Source organism: Apium graveolens, chromosome 3 (assembly GCF_009905375.1).
Source record: "Apium graveolens cultivar Ventura chromosome 3, ASM990537v1, whole genome shotgun sequence".
In the NCBI taxonomy this organism is placed as follows: domain Eukaryota; kingdom Viridiplantae; phylum Streptophyta; class Magnoliopsida; order Apiales; family Apiaceae; genus Apium; species Apium graveolens.
Window position 1 is genome coordinate 93759634 of NC_133649.1, and position 21936 is coordinate 93781569.

The window sequence follows — 21936 nt, forward strand, 5'->3', positions numbered from 1 at the left end:
ATGACAATCAATAGTCATACCGAAAGTCTTGCTAGTTCATTTTAATTGTCTTGCTAGCTCTAATAGATTGTCTCACCGAAAGTCTTTCAAGCTAAAAAGGATTGTCATTCCAGTTCTTTTTCTCTCGGTTGGATTGTTAAATAGAAGAAGAAGCAGTAATTCAAAATATCAATCAATCAAACAGAACACAACATACAGAAGAACAAAAGAGAAAAAGAAGCAGAAAAATATTACATCTATTCTGCAACTTCAAGATCAATTTTCTAGATTGTAAAGTTAAATCCAATCAACTAGAAATACTTATCTTGTTCTTGTGTATCTATCTAGCGGATTAAAATCCCTAGAACTTAATCTCAAATCGCTTTTAGCATTTGATCTTTTAATTACAAAAATAGAAAAAGTTCATGTCGAATTTATTCTAAATTTGTAATAATTGATTTGAGATTAATCCCTTGTAACCGATACCGTAGTTGTAACACCTTTCAAGTTTAATAAAAGTTTTATTTAACTTGAATTTTGTTTCACAATTTTATTCCGCATTTTATTCGACGAAACGGTATTGTTTGCATTCAACCCCCCCTTCTACAAACAAATTGGGACCTAACAGTTGGAGATCTTGTGTTGCGAAAGGTTATACCTAACACTAAGATAGCTCAGCACGGGGTGCTTGGAGCTAATTGGGAAGGACCGTACAAAGTTAAAGTTATACTCTGGAAGGGAACCTATCGCTTAGAAGATCTAGATGGTAAACTTATTCCTCGAGCATGGAATGCGGAACATTTACGGAAGTATTATCAGTAGGGTGTGGTCGTGCCCCCCTTATTTTCTTATTTTTGATTCTTATGTAATAGGCTAGTAGCAAATAAATTCCTCCTAGCCTAGGGGGTAGTACATGTGACTGCAAACCTTGGAACTAGCAGAAGGAAGAAAAATTTTCAAATAATTTCCTCATAGAGCATAGTAGTCATGGGACTGGTGTAATTTATACACTAGAGCGCATTATCAATAAAAGGGAAAAGTTACTTCAAATTGCTTTATTTCCTTGACATGAAATTTCTCATTTGAAAAACATCAGAGGCGCGCCCTATGTTGAGGCGCGCCCTGTCTAATAACTTCTGCTTCATAATCAAGATAAACATAGTATTCAAGGGTGAAAGGAATAAATGTACATGGACAGCAAAATTAGCTAAAGCAAAAGCTAATCAAATTAAGGCGCGCCCTTAAACTGATAAGTAAATAAAAAATCGCGAAGGCATTACTGATAAGAAAAAGTACGTGTTATTTACACTATGGCGCACCCTCATATCTAAGTGCTACGATAAAAGGGACGATAACAACTTCGAGATCACATAAAAAGAAAACACCCACGAATGTGCTAAATAAATAAGCTCTGATATCAAAGGGTGCGCCCTGTAGCAACATCAGTCATAATGAACTGACAAGATTTGTGGTGATATAAGGGTGCGCCATCGTGAAAATATGAGTCATGTTTTAATAAATGGCCAAGGGAAAAATCAAAGTGCCTTAATAAATTTTTATGGATATGGGGAAAGATAAAATTAACGTCGAGCCATACATGCAAAAGTAAAAGGGTAGCAGAAAGATAAGTCATACAACTTTACACAACATCAAAAGAGGGCTGGCTCCTCAGAAGTATTTGAAATTTAAATTAAAATGAATCAAGGCGCGCCCTGAGACTGGTCTGTTGGAGGAATAGATTGAAGAGGAACAGTGGGATCAGCTTCAGGCGCGCCCTTGGGGACTTTCTCTTATGGCGTGCCCTCATTTTCTTCTTCCTCTAACCCCAGTTCTATCCTCCTTGCCTTGATTTCAGCAGCATGCTCCTTCTTAAATTCCACCATCTCAGCAACTGTCTCTTCCCCAAACTTCTCAAAGGTGTAATCAGGATCATTGGCCACGAAACCAACCCTGTAGAAGTGGAAGCCATTGGCAAATGCTTCATCAGCCATTTCCCTCTTCTCATCAGACCAGCCTGTTTTCTGTTGCTCCTCGAGGTACTCAATCCTCAGGTTGGCTCCATCAAGCTTAGTATGGAGAGAGGTAGCCTTTTTGTTGGAAATCTCCAACTGAGAAGTAAGATTGGCCACCTCATCCTTGAGAAAAGAGATCTCAGAGTCCTTAGCTTTAATGTCTTTGGCATGCAGAAAGTCTTTGTCTTTGAGGGTGTTCCTCAGAATGTTGTTGTCACCCTGCAGCCTCTCTAGGCGCGCCCCCTCCTCAAGTAACTTGTTCACCACTCGAGTAGAGTGGATGAACAATTGGCAAGATGCTTTTATAGAAGCACGAGCAGCATCTCCCAAATCCATATCTTGCCACTGTTCCACTTCTTCATCTGAAACGTGAAGGGAACCCATGGGGCCAAGAGCGTTCAAAGCAGCAGAAGAACCGGAAGGCGCGCCCTCTGCTCTATGCCTCTTAGGCGTACCCTGTTTCTCTGTAAGATCAATTATGGGACTTTTTGGAACATGTGTTGTTTGAGGAATGGGAGCAGAAGTTGGAATGGAGGCCTGTGTTGCAGGAGCATCTTTCTTTGACTTGGGCCTAGGTTTGTCACCAGGGCGCCCCCCAAAAGATTTGGGGATTCTTGGAGGAGCCATTTTTGCACAAAACATAGAACATGTTAGTTGAGTGTGACAAGTTAAGTATGCAATAAATCAAGGCAATTGATAAAGATAACATTGATAAACATGTATAAAATGCTACGCCTAGAGTAAAAGGGCGCACCCTGAGAGGCGGAAAGATTACTACATGAACAGGAATTTATATCCAGTATGATGATATAAAAGATAATAGAAAAGAAACTAGGACGCGCCAATCGTAGAGGGCGCGCCTTTAGGTTCTACAATTAATGAACCTAAAGGATCTTGGCCTTGTAAGGAGTCATCTTCTGTCTCTTCTTCTTCTTCTTCAGCTTCTTCTTCAGCTTCTTCTTCACTGTCTAAGTCAATGACACGGGAAACAGGAGCACCCTTCCTAAATTTTACAAATTTACACTTCATTCCTACTTGGTCAGAAAGGATTCCTACTCGCATCAAGTTGGTCCGAGTGACTAAGGTTTTTAAGTTCCACCTGTCAGCAGCCACTCTAAGGAGGGCTTCAGCTCATTTTTTGGGCTCACCCTTAAGAGGTTTGGCCACTGGTGTGTCTGAAAAAGTATAAGGATGAGAAAAGAAAGAAAGAACATAGAAATAACGCAAGGAAAAGAAAGAAAGGGCGCGCCTTTACTTGGTGACTTGTGAAATCTTATCCTTATTCTGGGAACGTCGTACAGGTAGAAGAAGTTTTTCTTCCAACCTTTTTCATGGCTAAGCTTGCCAGAGGAAAAACCCTTCTTGTTGTGCTGCTTGTCTACCACCAAATAGTAGTACCCGTGGTCAGACTTTCTTAGATTGAAAAAATAAGTAACTTCAGACATTGACGGCTGGGGGAAACCCAAGTCCGTATAGAGGATGAACAGAGCCAGGATAAACTTGTAGCTGTTGGGAGAAAGTTGGAGTGGAGCCACGTTGTATAGTTCTATCACTTCCCTAAGGTAGGGATGTAAGGGCGCGCCTATACCCAAAGATACTAGCTTAGGGCTGGTTACCATTCTAGGAATCTTAAAGTTTCTCCCATAATTGAAGATATGGGGGCGCATCATGCTTAAAGGGCATGCCCATATGCCCTCCATATCATAAAATTCCATGAGCCATCCCAGTTGCTCATCTGAACAAGCTGAGGATAGGCCCACGCAGAAGGGCTTCCCATGCTCCTTCCTGAAACGTTTCTTCATAGCTTCATTGCATGGTTCGAATTCCTCCCAATCAAAGTCTAATTCACTGTCAGAAACTTCCCAGTGTTGGAAGGGGATTGGAGAAGGTTCAGGGGAAGTGGAAAATTGGAATGAGTCCTCGTCAAAGAAATTTTCTTCATCACGTAGAAGTGACGCACTTACTTCAGGCGCGCCCTCAGGAACAGGAGAAGTAGGCGCGCCCTCTGTTTGTTGAGGAGATGGGTTTGGGGATACAGCCCTGTAGGATACTTTAGAAGGTCCTGCACCTATGCTAACACCCCTCTCAACACCCCTATACCTATCAGCATTCAAACTCTCGAACCAGTCATCCAACTCTGTCCTATCTGGGGCTGGGGATCTGTCCTTTTGGACCATCTTCTGCTTCTCGTGTCTACGAGACAAAGGAATATTGTCCGTAGAAGAACTATCTGAGGAATCTGTCATCAAAATACCCTTTTTGGAATCTTGAAGAAGGCGCGCCACCCGGTTCAGAAATTCAGGAGTATGGTGGGCGTTTAGGGGTTGAGGATCGAAGTAAGTGTTTGGAGGCGAATAGATCCCCAAATTTGTGAGGAAATTCTTGAAAGGGTGAAAAAGAGAGGACGCGCCCTCATCTTCCAGCTATCAAGAAAACCAAAAGAAATTTTGAGGGTGCGCCCTATGCGAAAGAATGAGATACGAAAGTGTAAAGGAAACAGGAAAAATAGGTGGAAGGTGTAAAGGAAGAGTATTTCCTATGATCTATGTCAACTCCTTTTTAAAGGCAAGCCATCTCATAAGAAGGCACGCCATAAAAAAATCTTAACCTATTAATAAGGATGTGTTTTATTATAATAGGCGCGTCCTATTATGGTCATGTACAGATTATAAGAAGCTAAAGATAGGGCGCGTCCTAAGTCGTTGGTGAATTCTAAAGGCACAGGTGGTTATGTGCAGATTGTAAATAACGATTGAAATTCTCAAAAACATAAATTTAAAAGTTAGACCCAAATGATTTCAGATCTAAAACAACAAAATTTGAAATTACAGATATACATACACAGATACATACATTATTTTATGTATATCATCAAGAACAGAAATGGAAGATAAAAAGGTAACATGACATGCAATGTGATTTACTTAACGAAATTTAGAAATACAAGAAGCCAGTCGTACCTTTTCGAATGGAGAAGAAGTTGACTGGAAGAGATTTGGAGAGTGGTAACAGAGAAGGCTGGTTCCGAGTAAAATAATACCGCTGGGTTTGAAGCCTTTGGGAAGAAAATAGAAAGTAAGAAAAAGGGGGGAGAGTAAAAGTAAAAGAAAAAATGACTGATTCTGACTAGTATTTACAGTAAAAAAGATGACAGTTGTCAAATCGGTCACATCGATTGCGAATCCCTAATAATAAGGGGAACTGCTTTTAAACCGTTTGAACTTCTAGGACGCGCCCTATTGGAGGCGCGCCTTATTTGATTATTATGAAATCATTGAAATTTTAAGAAAAAAAAATTGGAAGGCACGCCCTATTCAGGGCGCGCCCTGTAAAAAGTAATGGAAGATTTGTTTATACAGATTTTGATAAAGGTGAAGAAAAATTCCAATCCCATTTTCAATAGCATATGGAATTTGGGGGGTAGTTATTATGCCCAAAAATTGGTATAAACAATATTCAGATTAAGATTAATAAAATGAGCAAAATCGAAGGGGAAGCGCCTGAAATCTAAAAAAAGATAAGATTGACTTTCCATTAAAGGCGCGCCCTCAAACATGATGGAGGAGGCGCACCCAATTATTGAAATGGAGGAGAGGAATTCCTTGATTGGAATCTGTCTTGTGGTGGGCCTTAGGGCGCGCCCTAGGTAAGAAAGGCTCCTTGGATGGATTACTCGGACATGATTACTTTGACAGACCCACACTTTGGCTTGGACAGAATTAGAGCAAGCCCTACCGATGAATAATTTAGGGCGCACCCTTTTATGTAGAATGACATAGGAAGAGATCAAAGGCTGATGACACAGGGCGGCGCCAACATACAGGAGTGTTTGGGCGCGCCCTTAACTTCTACTTGGCACACAGATGCATCTTTGACATGTTACTTGGACGAACTCTTTGGAAGGTTCAAGGCAGATGGAGAATATTATTACTAACCAATTTGATACAGGTACTCTATTGAAGAACTCCTCCCTGTAGCACATCTATAAGAAAGGCGGTGTCCATGGTCAGAGACCTCCAGGGGTATGCCTGGACTGAAGACCTCCTCCTGTAGTCAATGGGTGTCCTCATTGGGGATATGAGGTGAAATTTGGTATGTGCTTTGGGAGATCTGTCTCTGTAGTCAACGGGTGTCCTCGTTGGGAGACTTTGGAGTATCCTGTACTTTGCACCCAAAAGCTTGGGATCACTTGTCCTGTAATCTGGTAGGGGCTCCTTATCGGGGGACAAGGACGTGTCCAACATTTGGGGTGAACCACGGTTATACCTGCGTCCGTGGACTAAAGAAACAGCTGGTAGTGGAGGGTTATCCTTGTCCAGGGAGATGCCTCATCCGTGAAGTCTCGAAGCCCCGGACGATCCTTGGGCCTTTGTGGTTGGGCCTCATCGGCGGACATTCCTAAACCTAGTAGAAGACGGTTTCCAGTGGGTTTCCTATTGGGCCTCGGGATAAGAAATCTAAGCCCATTAGGTTTTTTGTTCCCCAAGAACTACGTGGGCTTGATCCCCTATAAATAGGGGTACGTAGGCACATTGTGAGGGGTCAGAAGCGAGAGCGCAAAGGAGCCACCACTAACCCTAAGCAATCTCAGCCCCAAATAATTATCACCACCAAATACTGTTCATCTTTTCCGACGAATACTGTTCATCAGATCCACCGACTACTGTTTACGTTTCCGACGAAGAACTACCATCACAGATCTTGTTTCCGGCTACTAACCTCAAGTTTTGTTGTTCCCAAATTCCTCCGTCAACACATTGGGTAAGGCGGCTTGACACATATTTTAATACTCCTTTCAAGTATAGTTTTGTAAATAGTTTTTTTTTATTTTGAATAAAAAAAAATTGTTTTACAAAAAAAATTCAAAAAATTATGGAATTATATCTTATATTCACCTTAAAATACCTGTCTAACATTCAAAAATTTATATAGAATTATATGAGATGGAGGGAGTATAAATTGTTAACTCTTGGCAATATAATGTACATTCATCTACAACAATACTCTCTCTATATTCACTTTTTATTTACTTTTTAACTATTAAAAATAACTTCAGGTCCTGAAATATAAAAGAAAGTGGTAAGAGAAAAAAGTAGGCTTTGTTGGTTTAATATAAAATAATGGTTAAGAGCTAGTATATGTAGTTACTTTTTCGATTGAGGAGACATATATTATATTATTTACGTTCTTAAAGAGCTGGAAACTCTAATTTTAGCATAGTTTTTTATATTTTAAGTTCAGAGTCCATTTGAAGAGTTTAATGAAGATTATGTAAGATATTATTGGACTTTATATAATAGTTATCTTGTTAATTAATTACACAGGCACCTGACCTCCACTAAAAGAATACAAAAGCTCAAATCACAGCACCATCATTTCATTATTACATGTTATATAATATTCTAAATTAGAAAGAATTACATTGTTTTATAATATTTTTTAAGTTGCTAGGGAGACTGTTGGACTAAGAGACTTTTAAACATGCTCTTTGCATATTCACGAGAGGAGAGCGTGCTCTTAAAGGAGCTCATAGATTTTTAAGGAGTCTCTTAAAACTCTCCCGAAGTCTGATTTTCAGATATGCTCTAAATATTGAACACATCTCAAGAATGTCTAATCCATCATCATAAAAAAAAATGCACAGCAATTGCAATAATCCGTATCCATGTTTGTAGTTTTGTATGTATTAGGGGTGTACGCGGTTCGGATCGAATCGGTTTTGAGGTAAAAGTTGAACCAAACCGCGAAAAGCGGTTTTAGAAAATTGTCATCCGCAACCGCAAATCATCCGCAACCGCATTTGCGGTTGCGGTTAACCGCGTCAATTGCGGTTGCGAATTTGCGGTTATTGCGAATCGGTTTGCTGTTCAACCACTTATTTTAAAATAATTAATAATTTGTAAAAGAAAAATAAATTCGGAATATTAATAAATTCAAGTTTAAGTTACGTGATAAATTTACATTCAAAAATAAAATACAAACTAATGTTACGTATGGAGCAAGAATATTAAAAATATACAAAAATATGGAGGCGGGAGAAAAGAAAAAAGAAAAACATAAGAAAAAATTACACGTTGATTACATTTTCCATTTGTTTGGTTATATATCTTATAATAATTGTGAATCATATGAACGAAGTCCTAACATTAACCTAAGATTAGTTAATAAATGTTTATACTTATTAATTTATATGATATCAACTATATTTTTGAAAATATATTTTATTATAAATATATGTTGCGAGCGGTTGCGGTTGCGATTTTCAAGAATTTAAAATCGCATCCAAACCGCGTGTTGGTTATAGGCCCAATAAGGCCCATTGAACGAATGCCCATTAAGCGGTTATGCTACTGGGCCGAAGGACCTCCAGGACCGCGCAACGAAGGCCCACGGAAGCTCAGGCCGAGGACCCCTATTCGCGGACCGTTGGACAGAACAAGGGACATAACGCCCCATTTTCCCTCCCTCCTTAATGATTTGTAACGGATCAGCATTCACTGCAGGATTGGGTATAAAAACTCTTGTGAAGTAAGACAAAATAGACACATTCTCAACACTCTACTTCTCTTGTATTACTACCCTATTTTTACAGCCAGATTCTGATTCTCACACCGGAGGTGAATCGGGGGTACAAACCCTCGCATTCTCTTCACTTTCAGGTACAACCGAAGCCATCTTTAATACAGCTGAAGCCTGTTCACACGACCGAAGGATCTGGGCGTAACATTTGGCGCCGTCTGTGGGAAATACGAGAGTTACAAGTTGAGAAAATGATAGAAATTCATGAGCATTCACCGCCACCTGGTTTCACCGACAAGGGACAACCATCCTCCCTAGTCGATGAGGACGGGGTTATCACGTTAACCCCTGAAGAAGAGGCCTTACTCCTAAAGATCCAGGAAGAAAAGGCCGCGGAGAAGGGTAAGACCAAAGTCGATCAGATTGACAAGGAAGCGGAAGCGCGAGCCAAGAAAAGAAAATCCGATGCCCTCCGGCTTAAAGCCCTGCAACTGTAGAGGGAAGAAATTGAACTGCAAGAACAAGCCTTGAGAGAAGCGATGCGGGCCGAAGAAACCGGCGGAGCACATAAGGATAGAAGGGAACGTAGGGCGTATGACGAAGAAGATGAGTTTGACTCTGATTCGCATCCCCGAAGGAAGAGGGCTAAGCAACCCTACTCTTTCGATTCAGATGAAGAGCCCGGTGGACCCCGCCTCAGGCTCAATCGCTTAGAGAAGGCCCTCTTCGGTGATAAGAGGCCCGATCGAGAACCTGTTGTAACACAAGAGATTGAACTGTACCGACCCCCTCCGGGCGAAGAGAGACAATTCCCCAAGATGAGCGAGTTCAATGGGAAAGGGGACCCCGAGGACCACTGTGAAAAGTATGAACTCCTTGATGGTTGGGATGGGCCACAACGATATAATGTTGTGCAAAATGTTCAAGACTTATCTCAAAGTGTCTGCCTCGATGTGGTACAAATCCCTGAAGCCTCGGTCCATTGGGTCTTATGAGCAGTTGAAGAGGAAATTTTTAAAGTACTACCCGCACCTGTGCCGAAAGGCGAAGGATACTGAAGCCTTGGTCCATTGTCGGCAGAGGGCGAATGAGGAGTTGGGGGATTATCTCGCTAGGTTCAAGGAAGAAGCGAGGATGGTCACCAATCTGGACAAAATCAAAGCAATGGGCTTCCTAACGGCGGGGCTAGACCCCTATAAAGGTAAAAAGCTTCGCTCATCTCTTTATGATTTTCCCCCAAAATCCCTAAATGATATATATGTGAGAGGCGAGAATATTCGCCGAAAAATGGAAAGTATTGGGGGTATAAAGACTCAAGAAGGGACGACCGATCAAAGCGAGCCGACAGATATGAGGGCTCAAGATCAGGATCTAACCGGAGGGATAGCAGAAAGGAAGGAAGGAATCAGATCGTGGGGCCGAACGACGTCAAGATAGAGATTCGGCTGTGTTCACTCCTTTGAATGCGCCGATCTCCAAGATTCTCCATGAGATAAAGGGTAAGCCAGGATTTGTCCGCCCCGCCAAGATGAAGGTCCCGAACCACAAGAAAAACCCCGATAAGTACTGTGACTATCACAGGGACAAGGGGCATAACACAGATGAATGCTACCACCTAAAGAAGCTCATTGAGCGCATGATCAAAGACGGCAAGCTTAATAAGTTCGTCCGAGATCTGAGAGATAGATTGGGGCCGAAGGAGAACCCAGAGGAGGAAGTAGAGGCCGATGAGCCAGAGCGAAGGGACAGGATAAGGGGAGAAGTAAAAACTATATCTGGGGGAAGCATCCTGGACAAGGATAGCAAGACAGCAAATAAGAGGTACGCCCGACAGGTGTACAATCTGTATCAGTTCGGGCAGGCAAAGCCCCACATGCCCATGACCTTCAGCACTAAAGACTATGAGGATGTCATTCGCCCGCATGAAGACCCTCTGATTATCAATCCTATTATCGGTCAGAACAAGATATGGAAAGTGATGGTGGATACCGGCAGCTCAGCCAACGTATTATTCCACAAAACCTACTATAAGATGAACTTGGCGGGAGAGCAACTAGAGCCCTATAACGAGGCTCCCTTTTATGCCATCGGGGGACATCTTATTCAGTTCGAAGGAATGATTACTCTTCCGGTCCTCCTGGGCAAGTTGTCGTATACCGCCGAGAAGCTGGTGAAGTTCTACGTGGTTCGGATTGAAAGCCCGTATAATACAATATTTGGCAGGCCCTTCTTATCAACTTTCGAAGCAGTGGAGTCTATAACCCACCTCAAATCCAAGTTCCCAACTGAAAAAGGGGTAGGAGAAATGAGGGGCGATCAGAAAACCGCCCGAATCATAATGCTCGAAGACCTTGAGAAGGATCAGGAATATGAAGGACCGGATGGAACCGGAAAGAGAAAGCGGGCAGAATCCGAATCCAGCGGAAGCCGGGAAACATTGAACATTGAGTTGGAGAAATTTGGGGCCGATCTTTCGAGCCCTATTGCCGAACCCGCAGCGGAGACAGAAGAAGTGGAGTTGTATGCGGGCCATTCGGGAAAGATGGTCCGAATTGGTAAAAATATGGGGGCGGATCTGAAGGCGAAGGTAATAGCTGTCATCCGACAATACCATGATGCGTTCTCCTGGGGGCCGAAGATATGTCCGGATTGGATCCCAAGACGGTAACACACTGCTTGAATGTGCAGCCTGAGGCCAAGCCGGTAAAGCAGAAGAAGAGGACGTTTGCAGTCGAACGACAGAAGGTAATAGAAGCCGAAGTAGAAAAACTTTTAGAAGCCAAATTTATCGAGGAGATCGAGTACCCGGACTGGTTAGCCAATATGGTGGTCGTGAAAAAGTCGAATGGGAAATGGAGGATGTGCGTGGATTACACTGACCTCAACAAAGCATGTCCGAAGGATCACTACCCTTTGCCTAACATCGACCAACTAATAGACGCAACGGCAGGATATGAGGTACTAAGTTTTTTGGACGCTTTTTCTGGTTATCATCAAATTGCTATGAATGATAGGGATGTGCCCAAGACAGCGTTCATAACTCCGAAGGGGACTTACGCTTATATTAAAATGCCCTTCGGACTGAAGAATGCTGGAACCACATTCCAGCGAATGGTGAACAAAGTCTTTAAAGAGCAAATCGGGAGGAATATGGAAGCTTACGTGGATGATATGATAGTGAAGTCACTGTTCCGAGATCATACCGAAGATTTAAAGGAATGCTTTGAGACTCTCCAAAAGAACAACATGAGGATCAATCCAAACAAGTGTACCTTTGGAATCTCTAGTGGAAAGTTTCTCGGGTACATGGTCAGCGCCCGGGGAATAGAGGCAAACCCGGAGAAGATTGAAGCAGTTATCAATATGAAACCTCCCAAATGCATCAGAGATATACAGAAATTGACGGGCCGGCTCGCCGCCCTTCGGCGTTTCATTTTCCGGTCAGCCGAGAAATCACTTCCCTTCTTCGGCCCTTCACCGTGCTCAAAGGGCCGAAGAATTTCGAGTGGGGGCCCGAATGCCAAAAGGCGTTCGAAGAAGTAAAAGAATATTTGACGAAGGCACCACTCTTGATGAGGCCCGATCTGAAGAAAACTCTTCAGCTTTATCTAGATATGTCTGACAGAACTCTGGGGGCCGTCCTTGTGAAAAATTATGAAGACAATCAACATCCTATGTTTTACTGTGTCCCATGTTCTCAAGGAAGCAGAGACAAGGTACCCCAACGCTGAGAAATTCGCATATGGGTTGGTTATGGCCTCCCGAAAATTGCGACATTATTTCCAATGCCGGACGGTCCAAGTTGTCACCGATCAACCTCTGAAGAAGATTTTGACTAGGCCCGAAGCCTCCGGGAGAGTCGTAGCGTGGTCCATCGAACTCGGGGAATTTGATCTCGAATATATCCCCCGTACGGCAATTAAGGCCCAGGCTTTGGTCGACTTCGTGGTTGAATGCGCATTCTCGGGTCCGAAGGATCTCTCGCCTGGAGAACAACTAATCCGGATCCTGGGAAAGTGGAAGCTCTTTATAGACGGGTCGGTCGCCGGAAAAAAGTGTGGGGCCGGCTTGATCATCTCCAGCCCCGAAGGATTTGAAATATGCCAAGCCATAAGGTTTGACTTCCCCTTGACAAACAATATGGCCGAATACGAGGCCCTCCTCGCAGGAATGAAGCTTGCCCGAAGCCTCAAGGCAAAGCACCTAAGGGCCTTCAGCGACTCCATGTTGGTTGTGAAACATTTCACAGGGGAGTATGAACAAAGGGATCCCCGAACGAAAGCCTATGCTGCCAAGGTACGAGATGCATCTTTATCATTTGAAACCTTTGAATTAAGTTAAATTGGCAGAGAAAACAATTCTAGGGCAGATGCACTCTCCAGGCTAGCTTCGTCCGAGACACAGAACTTAACTGGTTCTATTTACCTCACCGAAGCCAAGACGCCTTCGATCGAGAAGAAAGAATGTCTAGAGATTCACCAGGGGAGCGACTGGATGACCCCCCTCAGAAACTTCTTGGAAAAAGGCATTCTACCACCCGGCAGAAAGGATGCGCTGAAAATTAAATACAGAGCATCGAACTACACTATCATCAATGGGCGAATGTATCGCCGATCAGTCAGTCAACCCCTTCTGCGATGTTTAAACAACGAAGAACATCAACAGGCTTTGGAGGCAGTGCACGAAGGAATTTGCGGCAAGCACCTGGTAGGTCGGTCGCTCCCCTTTAAAATTCTCCGGCAGGGATTCTTCTGGCCCACTATGAAGGCAGACGCCATCGACTATGCAAAGAAATGTGTACAATGCCAGTTGTTCTCCACTGTCCAAAAGTAACCTCCAGAAGAAATGACCTCTGTACTAAGCCCAATTCCATTCGTCGTATGGGCCGTGGATATAGTTGGCATACTGACCACTAGCACGAAGCAAGCGAAATACTGCATAATCGTCATCGACTACATGACCAAATGGGTCGAAGCCCGTCCTCTGTCGTCCATCACCGAAGAAGCCGCTAAAAAGTTCTTCTTGGAACAGGTCATCTTCCGGTACGGCATCCCGAAAACCTGCATCTCAGATAATGGAACTCAATTTATTGGAAACAAATTCCGCAAGTTTCTGCACCACTTCGGAATTGAACAGAAATTTAACTCAGTCGCCCACCCGCAAGGAAATGGGGCAATCGAGGCGGCGAAGAAAATAATATTTCGGGGGATCAAGAAGAGGTTGGGTGAGGCAAAAGGAACATGGGCGGAAGAACTCCCTTGGATCTTATGGGCCTACTGAACCACCCCCCGGATATCGACCGGGGAAACTCCTTTTAGAATGGCTTATGGCACCGAGGCCCTAGTTCCTGTCGAAGTGGGCTTGGAATCATACCGAACCGAGGCCTATAATGTGGAAACTAATAGCTTCGGGTTGAAGGCGAACGTAGATTTGCTGGAGGAAGAAAGAGAAGCCGCATATCAAAGGAATATGAAGTATTTACTGCAAGCGGCGCAACACTATGACTCCAATGTGAAGAAAAGGGCCTTCGGAGTAGGAGACCTAGTACTAAGGGAGTTGGCCGCATCTATGCCGGCCAAACGAGGAAAGCTTCAGCCGAACTGGGAAGGGCCCTACAAGGTGATCGAAGTCGTTCGCCCCGGAACCTATAAGCTCGAAACATTGTCGGGCGAATTAATCAAAAATACTTGGCATGCCAGTCGCCTTCGAAAATTTTATCAGTAAGAAATTTCTTAAAAGCTTGTATTTCAATTATATGTGAAAAATGTAAGCAATTTGATTAAATAAAGATGCATTCCTGTCAACATTTCTTTATTTATATGTGTTGCGGCCGACCGAGTATTATCTGAGGGCGATCCCGAAGAGGATAAACCCCTCGGCCGCCGCCCTTGTCCAATTTGTTAATTAAAAGACATAAGGGGCAATCACCCAAAAGTCGAACATCACTACGCTATTATGACTTGAAATTGGTAAACACGAATTAAGGGCCTTAAGGGGCAATCCTAGAATAACGCCCTATCATTCGTCTTAACTTAGTTATTTATTATTAATGAGGCCCAAGGAACCCCTGTCCCAGGGCGATCAAAGGAAGAACATGGTCCCTCGGCCTCGATAATGAAAAACTTTATCCAACCAGGTTTAAGGGTGACCCCAAAGATGACCTGCTGATCTAGGGGCAATCGCCAAAAAGATCAGCACCCACGTTCCCTCGCCTGAATTAAGTAAAAGGATTAACAGCCCGAACGCACCTTCGACCTTTAACCCTTGGGGCCGTAAGGGATAGTAAGGCAGCAATTCATTGAAATTGTTAAGGCAGATAAAGCCGAAGATACGATTCATTTTATATAAGATCGTTGAGGCGAATAAGGCCGAAGATACGATTCATTTTATCGGCAATTCATTAAAATCGTTAAGGCAAATGAATAAGCCGAAGATACGATTCATTTTATTCAATTCAACAAGATCGTTGAGGCGAATAAGGCCGAAGATACGACTCATTTTATTATTGAAATTTGTTAAGGCAGATAAAGCCGAAAATACATTCGATAAGATCGTTGAGGCGAATGAAGCCGAAGATACGATTCATTTTATTATTAAAATTGTTAAGGCGGATGAAGCCGAAGATACAATAATTAAATACAGTCGGACAATGCTGATGAAAAACAAAAGATGCATTAAAATATAAAATCCCGAAGGCTAGTTAAATTACAAAAGCCCGAAGGCAAGTACCAATTACAAAGAGTACCGATTACAAAAAACAGAAATACAGGAAGACGAACGACGAATGCCGCTGCAAGAGTTGGGTACGACCATGGAAATACCAACGGTAAACTTCGCAACAAGATCATCTTCCGTCATGTCAAGCACCTCAGTGCTGAAGGTTTAGGCTTGAGGGTCTTCATCTGAGAGCTCTTCGTCTTCGCCGGAGGAGACAGGAGGGACTTCGACTGCTGGCCGGCCGATAGGATCCTCCAGGCTATCGTCCAGCAACTGGTTATAATCCCAGTTCAGGCCATGGGCCTTCTCCAGGACATAATCAGCGCCGAACTGGAAGTAGCATTCCTCCGTTTGGTCCAGCTGCTTCTGCTTCTTTCGAAGCTCCTTTCGGGACCTCTTCAGCTGGACATTCCGGTGGGAGATTCTCCGGTTCGCCCTCTCTAGCTCAGTCTCCAGCCGAGATCTATCCTTCTTCAGCTCGGCGGCTTCGACCTCGTTTTGGGCTTTCACCCTTACAAGCTCCTCATCGGCCGCCGTAGCCCTCCTCTCCAACTCCTTCACCTCAGCCATGCGAGTCTCCATATCCTTAACCTTATCCTCCACGGCTGCGGCCCAAGGGGCAGCCTGCAAAAGGGCGACAAAAATATTACTAAAAGATGCCGAAAAAAAAAGAGAAAAGAAAAATAGAAAGATTAAAAATGTACCAAGAACAGGAAGGACAGAAGCTCCGTGCAGGCTTCGGTAGCAGAGGCCGAAGCAAAGGTCGGAAGATCGACCGAGAGCTGGAGGCCATGGCAGAGATCCGAAGTCACCTCCTTCGTGGATTTCCGAGCAGGATACACAGTATGGTCGGACGTAAGCACGCCCCACCCCGGGATATAAGAACGCACTATCCCCTCCTTGCTCCGGGTCCTTTTGGAAGGCTTCCCCTCTCCCATGTACTCCAGATCGTCCCCTTCCTCGGCCTTAGAAGCCACTCGAGATTGATGGGGCGACGAAGGCTTCTCGGCCTGGGCCCTTTCACATGTGCCCTCTGGGGGGTCGGGCGTAGCCCCCTTATCGGCAGCCTTCTTCGCCGCCTCTTCGGCCGCCCTCTTCTCGGCCGCCCTGGCCTTCTTTCTCTCGATCAGAGCCTCCCTTGAAGACACTGAAATAAGAAGGGAAAACATGTCAGTCCAAGCATATATATAATCGAATGCATAATAAGAAAAAGCAAATACAGGTGCTGGGACAAAACTAAAGAAAAGACCAAGGAAGAAGTTTTGTTACCCCCACCCCACAAGCTGAAGAGCCAGTCCTTGTCCCGAAACTCTCCGGGACCCAGCTTCTTCACATTGGCGTCCACCAATGCCGTGTAACTTTCCTTCTCTTCCAAGGTCAAGCTCGGCATGAGAAGCAATGCGGGGTTTACATCCCGCCAAACCGACATGGCCGCCAACCCCGGACCACTCACATAGCACCAATGTGTGTGAGTGGATTTATTGTTCGAGTTGGTCACCGTCCAATCAGGTCGCCCTGCCCGACGGGCGATGGTGTAAAAACCAGCACTCTTCGGATTCCTCCTGAAATCGTAGTGGTACCAGAATAGGCGAGTGCTGGGTGTGATCCCGGCTTGAAGGCACCTGTTCTGAAAACAGTTAATGTGGATGAACCCGTTCGGGTCCATCTGTCCGAGGGCGATACACATCTGGAAGAAGAGGTGCTTAATCAGCTTCAACGGTGGCACCCTCAAGCCGCATTTGAAGGCCGCCTCTGAAATCCCTACGGCGCAGCCTCCATATCCGTCCGGTACCCCGGGAGTGTCGAAGATTCTCTCACCCTCTCTCGGCGCGTACAACCAACAAAGCCCTCGGGGGACAGAGTAATCATCGTACATCTGAACGACGCGCCCTTTCGTCAGTTCAGATCTATTGTTGGCTGCGGGATAGTCGGCAGCCGAATCGTATAGGGCCCGTCCCGTCCGCTCGGGGCGAATGGAAGACGTTCCCACCAAGCTGTTGGATAAGGGGTCCCAAGAATTCGGGTGACGTTCTGCTCGGTCCATGTCCCTGTATCAGGAACAGAGAGACATTAGTCCATGTACTCGGATTAGCAGATAAAAGAAAAAATAAACACCCGAGTACACGTCCCGGGACCAAACGAACCAGAACCCCGGAGGCTGTTTCCGAAGGCTGCTCCTGAGCCAAGCCCACCCGAAGGGTGTTCTTGCCTACAGAGCCTTTCGCAAACATCGCTCCAGACCACCTGTTTAAGCCATGGGTCGGCTCCCGAAGGGCGTTCTAAAACCAAGAAATCCCGAAGAACGTTCTTGGTCAGAAAACGCCTCGCATGCCATCTTTAAACCCTTGGGGCCTCCTCAGAATTGGTAAAACCCAGAAACCTATGTTACCTACCCAAAAACCCCAGAAAAACGCAATAGCACACGCAAAAACCCTGAAAATCCCCATGAACCCAGAACAAAAGTCCACATGCAAACTCTCTAAAAAACGGGAAACTAGCATGCAAATTCAAAACTAGAAAACAAGAAAAGATACTTACTTATTTGGAGATGTTCTTCGATTGAAATGAGATGATTTGGGAAGACGGAGTTCCTGTTGCCCGTGATTAAGAGATTCACCGCAATTTGTCACTGTGAATGGAGAAACTAAAGTGATAAAAAGGAAATGAAACATACAAATAGGCTTATATAGGCGCCTAAAATGAATTTAGAGAAGTGACGTTTGGGGGTTTTTGAAATGGACGTCCCAGATCAAGACGGTTGGCATTCAACGGCTGAGATTGAGTCATGAAACGACGTGCCACCAGTTGTCATCAATGCACTGCAAGTCCCCATAAGCTTGCCACGTGTACGACCGAAGATCGAGGCAGGACTGAAGCGATCGCCCTAGGGTTCCTTCACCCCAATATGGGCCGAGACCGGTGTCCGTCGGCCGGCCCAAAGGCCCAGCCGAAGGACAGGGACATGTTGGTTATAGGCCCAATAAGGCTCATTGAACGAAGGCCCATTAAGCGGTTATGCTACTGGGCCGAAGGACCTCCAGGCCCGCGCAACGAAGGCCCACGGAAGCTCAGGCCGAGGACCCCTATTCGCGGACCATTGGACAGAACAAGGGACATAACGCCCCATTTTCCCTCCCTCCTTAATGATTTGTAACGGATCAGCATTCACTGCAGGATTGGGTATAAAAACCCTTGTGAAGTAAGACAAAATAGACACATTATCAACACTCTACTTCTCTTGTATTACTACCCTATTTTTACAGCCAGATTCTGATTCTCACACCGGAGGTGAATCAGGGGTACAAACCCTCGCATTCTCTTCACTTTCAGGTACGATCGAAGCCATCTTTAATACAGCTGAAGCCTGTTCACACGACCGAAGGATCTGGGCGTAACACCGCGAATGAGCGGTTTTTAAAATTTAAATTCACAACCAACCCGCGTTTCGCGATTATCTGCAAAATGCGGTCGGTTGCGAGCGGTTGAGCGGTTGGATGCGGTTCGATACGGTTGAGCGGTTTATGTGTACACCCCTGTCATGTATGATGAGTGATGAGCTATGTAATGATAGTCGGAGATGTTTTATTCTTCTTCCTATCCTAACAAAAGCAGTGTGTACTCTGTCCTAACAAAAGCAGTGTGTACTCCATCTCTTTTAATTAGTTTATTACTTTCAATCCGTAAAGCCATTATTGCATCTTTCTGCCCTTTTCCTATTTTTGTATAGTGAAACTGGACTAGAATTCTTGCGTGTATGCAGTTTTCCACGAACCTGCAGTTACCCAGAATTTTACATTTTGCAATCCTATATATTGAACTCGATTTACCTGTTTATTTTTTTATTTCACTTGCATGTTAGAAATTTATTCGTATCTCCTGTAAAGACAACTTCCAGCAGTTTTTTTTGCCATTTTGTTGATTTCAGTACTATCTCCATCCCTCTAATTTTTTTACAGTTTTTTTCAACACGCATTTTAAAGCAATTGTAAAGTATATTTCTGTAAATTATTTTTTTTAATTTCTTTTTATAAAAGTTTGAACATTATATTTTTATTTAGATGAAAAACAATTAAAAAAAAATTATACAACTATATTTAATAAGAATATTAAAGTACGTGCCGAGTCTCATCCCCGCCCTACACAGGGAGTATGTTATAAATTAGTCTACGCTAGGAATAGAAATATACTAGTACAAACTACAAACTAATAAGAGACTGAAGTTATAACCAAATGAGTTGATTTTCAAAACAAAAAAGAGAGAGTCTCACAAGGCAAGTGTACACAGTGGTTCAAAAACAGGAGGGCCTGCTCTAGTCCTACAAACTTTACATATAAAATTGACAGATGTCAGCACTGTATAACTGTTACTGCATTCCTGGTTCCATAATCAACTTTGTTAGTAGTCTAATCCCTCTCTACCTTTTTACAGTAATACAGTATTATTAGTAATACAATTTACCAGTACAATGAGCCCTCTCACCCCCACGAAAGAGCACTGTTGTTTAATATAGGGGTGTACGCGATTCGGATCGGATCGGTTCTAGGGTAAAAGTCGAATCAAACCGTGAAAAGCGGTTTTAGAAAATTGTCATCCGCAACCGCATGCGGTTAACCGTATCAATTGTGGTTGCGAATTTGCGATTATTGCGGATCGGTTTGCGGTTCAACCACTTATTTTAAAATAATTAATAATTTACAAAAATATAAATTCGGAATATTAAAAAATTCAAGTTTAAGTTACATGATAAATTTACATTCAAAAATAAAATACAAACTAATACTCCGCGTGGAGTAAAGATATTAAAAACATACTCCCTCTGTCCCTCTAAAATGGTTACATTTGGGTGGGACGCGGAGTTTTAGAAAAAATGATAAAATAGTAGAGAAAAGTTAAAAAAGTGAGTAAAGTAGTGGAACCGATTAATATTATATGTATAAAGTGGGTATATTGGAGAGAAGTAGTGGATATAGTTATTTTAAAAATTATAAAAACCTTACCATTTTTGGAAAGTTTTGAAATGTAAACAATTGGAAATGACATCCAAAAAAGGAAAGTCTAAACAAATGGGAGGGATAGAGTGAGTACAAAAATATGGAGGCGAGATAATTATAAAAAAAGAAAAGGATAAAAAAAATTATATGTTGATTACATTTTCCATCTGTTTAGTTATATATCTTATAATGATTGTGAATCTTATGAATAAAGTCTTAACATTAAACTAAGATTAATTAATATATGTGTATATTAATTAATATATATAACATCAACTACATTTTTGGAAATATATTTTATTATAAATTTGCGGTTGTAGTTACGATTTTGCGATTTTCAAGAATTTAAAACAGTATCCAAATCGCGAATAAATGGTTTTTAAAATTTAAATTCATAATCAACCTGCATTCCGTGATTATCCGCAAAATACGATTCGGTTGCGAGCGGTTGAACGGTTTTTCTGGACACTCCTACCCTAGTTTAGTCTATCATAACCGGTATTCTAAAAATCGGTCTAGACGGTCGTCTAGGCGGCTCCTAGGCGCTAGGCGGGGGTAAAACGCCCCGACTCGTACCTAGGCGGTGATTTAGGCGTTTTTTTAAAATATCGGGTCAAAATCGGGATTAGACGGGTTAGGCGGTCGAAAATCGGTCCTAGGCGGTCTAGGCGGAAAATAATTAAAAAAATATTTTATTTACGTTTTTATAATTTTAAATCATTAATTTCATAATTTCACACAATATCATGTCAATTTATAATATAAAGTATTGGTAAAAAGTAAAAAAGTAATCTAATATATTTATTATCTCACTTAAAATATAAAAATAACATATTATAATTAATTTAAAAGTGTGAATTAAAATATAGTTAATATTGTAAACTCAATAATTAGTACATAACGCATGTGAAATGTGTAGATATTTTTTAATACCATTCTAATTTCTTTTTTCAAACAAATATTTGACATGTTGATTATTATATAATTATAAAAATTAAAAATAATATTTATATTCCTCCGATTAATGTTCCGATTAATCGATCCGATTAATCTCCAACTTGCCGATTAATCTCTCGAAGGTACCCTCACCGCCCTGACACGCTTAGCGAATTCTGGAACACTGATCATAACATTACCAACCCCCTCAACTACTTTCACCTGCCATTCTTTTACACTCCATCGGTCCCCCCGACGTATTTTAAAATTCACTTAGAGTATAATTTCGTAATTTATTTTCTTTAAAAAAATATAATATTTAATTTTTTATTAAAATAAAGAAAATTTAAAAATAAATTATGAAACTATATTTTATAGTAAACTTGAAATATGTGTCACCCGTAAAAAATGAGTTAGACTAGCATTTAAGTATGTGTACGTGGATCCTCCATGTGACTGTAAAATATCAAATATGAAGCTATATGTGGATATTAATGTTCGACAAGCAATTTTTTTGAAATTTCAATTGATATTTTAACAATATTATTTGGCAATTCAAACAGTAAACTTAATCCATTGATTCATCTATGGGCTTCCATGTTCTATACTCCTATATACTCCCTCCGTCCCTCTGGTACGCGGAGTTTAAGAAAAATGATAAATTAGTGGAGAAAAGTTGAAAAAATGAGTAAAGTAGTGGGACCGATTAATATTATATGTATAAAGTGGTTATAGTGGAGGAAAATAGTGGATGTAGTTAATATAAAAACTATAAAAACTT

At 42.5% G+C, this 21936-nt stretch overlaps 3 protein-coding genes across 3 annotated transcripts; all 3 read left to right on the plus strand.

Annotated features, from left to right (window-relative positions):
• Positions 1-10038: 10038 nt before the first annotated feature.
• On the plus strand, positions 10039-12053 carry LOC141714436 (uncharacterized). Its single transcript, XM_074517955.1, has 2 exons — positions 10039-11097; positions 11199-12053. Exons 1-2 carry the CDS (start codon positions 10039-10041, stop codon positions 12051-12053), a joined length of 1914 nt encoding a protein of 637 aa, XP_074374056.1.
• A 111-nt stretch (positions 12054-12164) lies between these two features.
• LOC141714437 (uncharacterized) lies at positions 12165-13343 on the plus strand. Its single transcript, XM_074517956.1, has 2 exons — positions 12165-12763; positions 12860-13343. Exons 1-2 carry the CDS (start codon positions 12165-12167, stop codon positions 13341-13343), a joined length of 1083 nt encoding a protein of 360 aa, XP_074374057.1.
• A 486-nt stretch (positions 13344-13829) lies between these two features.
• LOC141714438 (uncharacterized) lies at positions 13830-14234 on the plus strand. Its single transcript, XM_074517957.1, has one exon. The coding sequence runs from the start codon at positions 13830-13832 to the stop codon at positions 14232-14234; it is 405 nt and encodes a 134-aa protein (XP_074374058.1).
• Positions 14235-21936: the final 7702 nt, after the last annotated feature.

Coding starts and splice junctions, on each gene's coding strand:
- LOC141714436 (XM_074517955.1), top strand. CDS start 10,039: ATGAAGGTCCCGAACCACAAGAAAAACCCCGATAAGTACTGTGACTAT. Junction 11,098..11,198: donor GGGCGGATCTGAAGGCGAAG/GTAATAGCTGTC, acceptor TTGAATGTGCAG/CCTGAGGCCAAGCCGGTAAA.
- LOC141714437 (XM_074517956.1), top strand. CDS start 12,165: ATGAAGACAATCAACATCCTATGTTTTACTGTGTCCCATGTTCTCAAG. Junction 12,764..12,859: donor GTGAAACATTTCACAGGGGA/GTATGAACAAAG, acceptor TTAAATTGGCAG/AGAAAACAATTCTAGGGCAG.
- LOC141714438 (XM_074517957.1), top strand. CDS start 13,830: ATGGCTTATGGCACCGAGGCCCTAGTTCCTGTCGAAGTGGGCTTGGAA.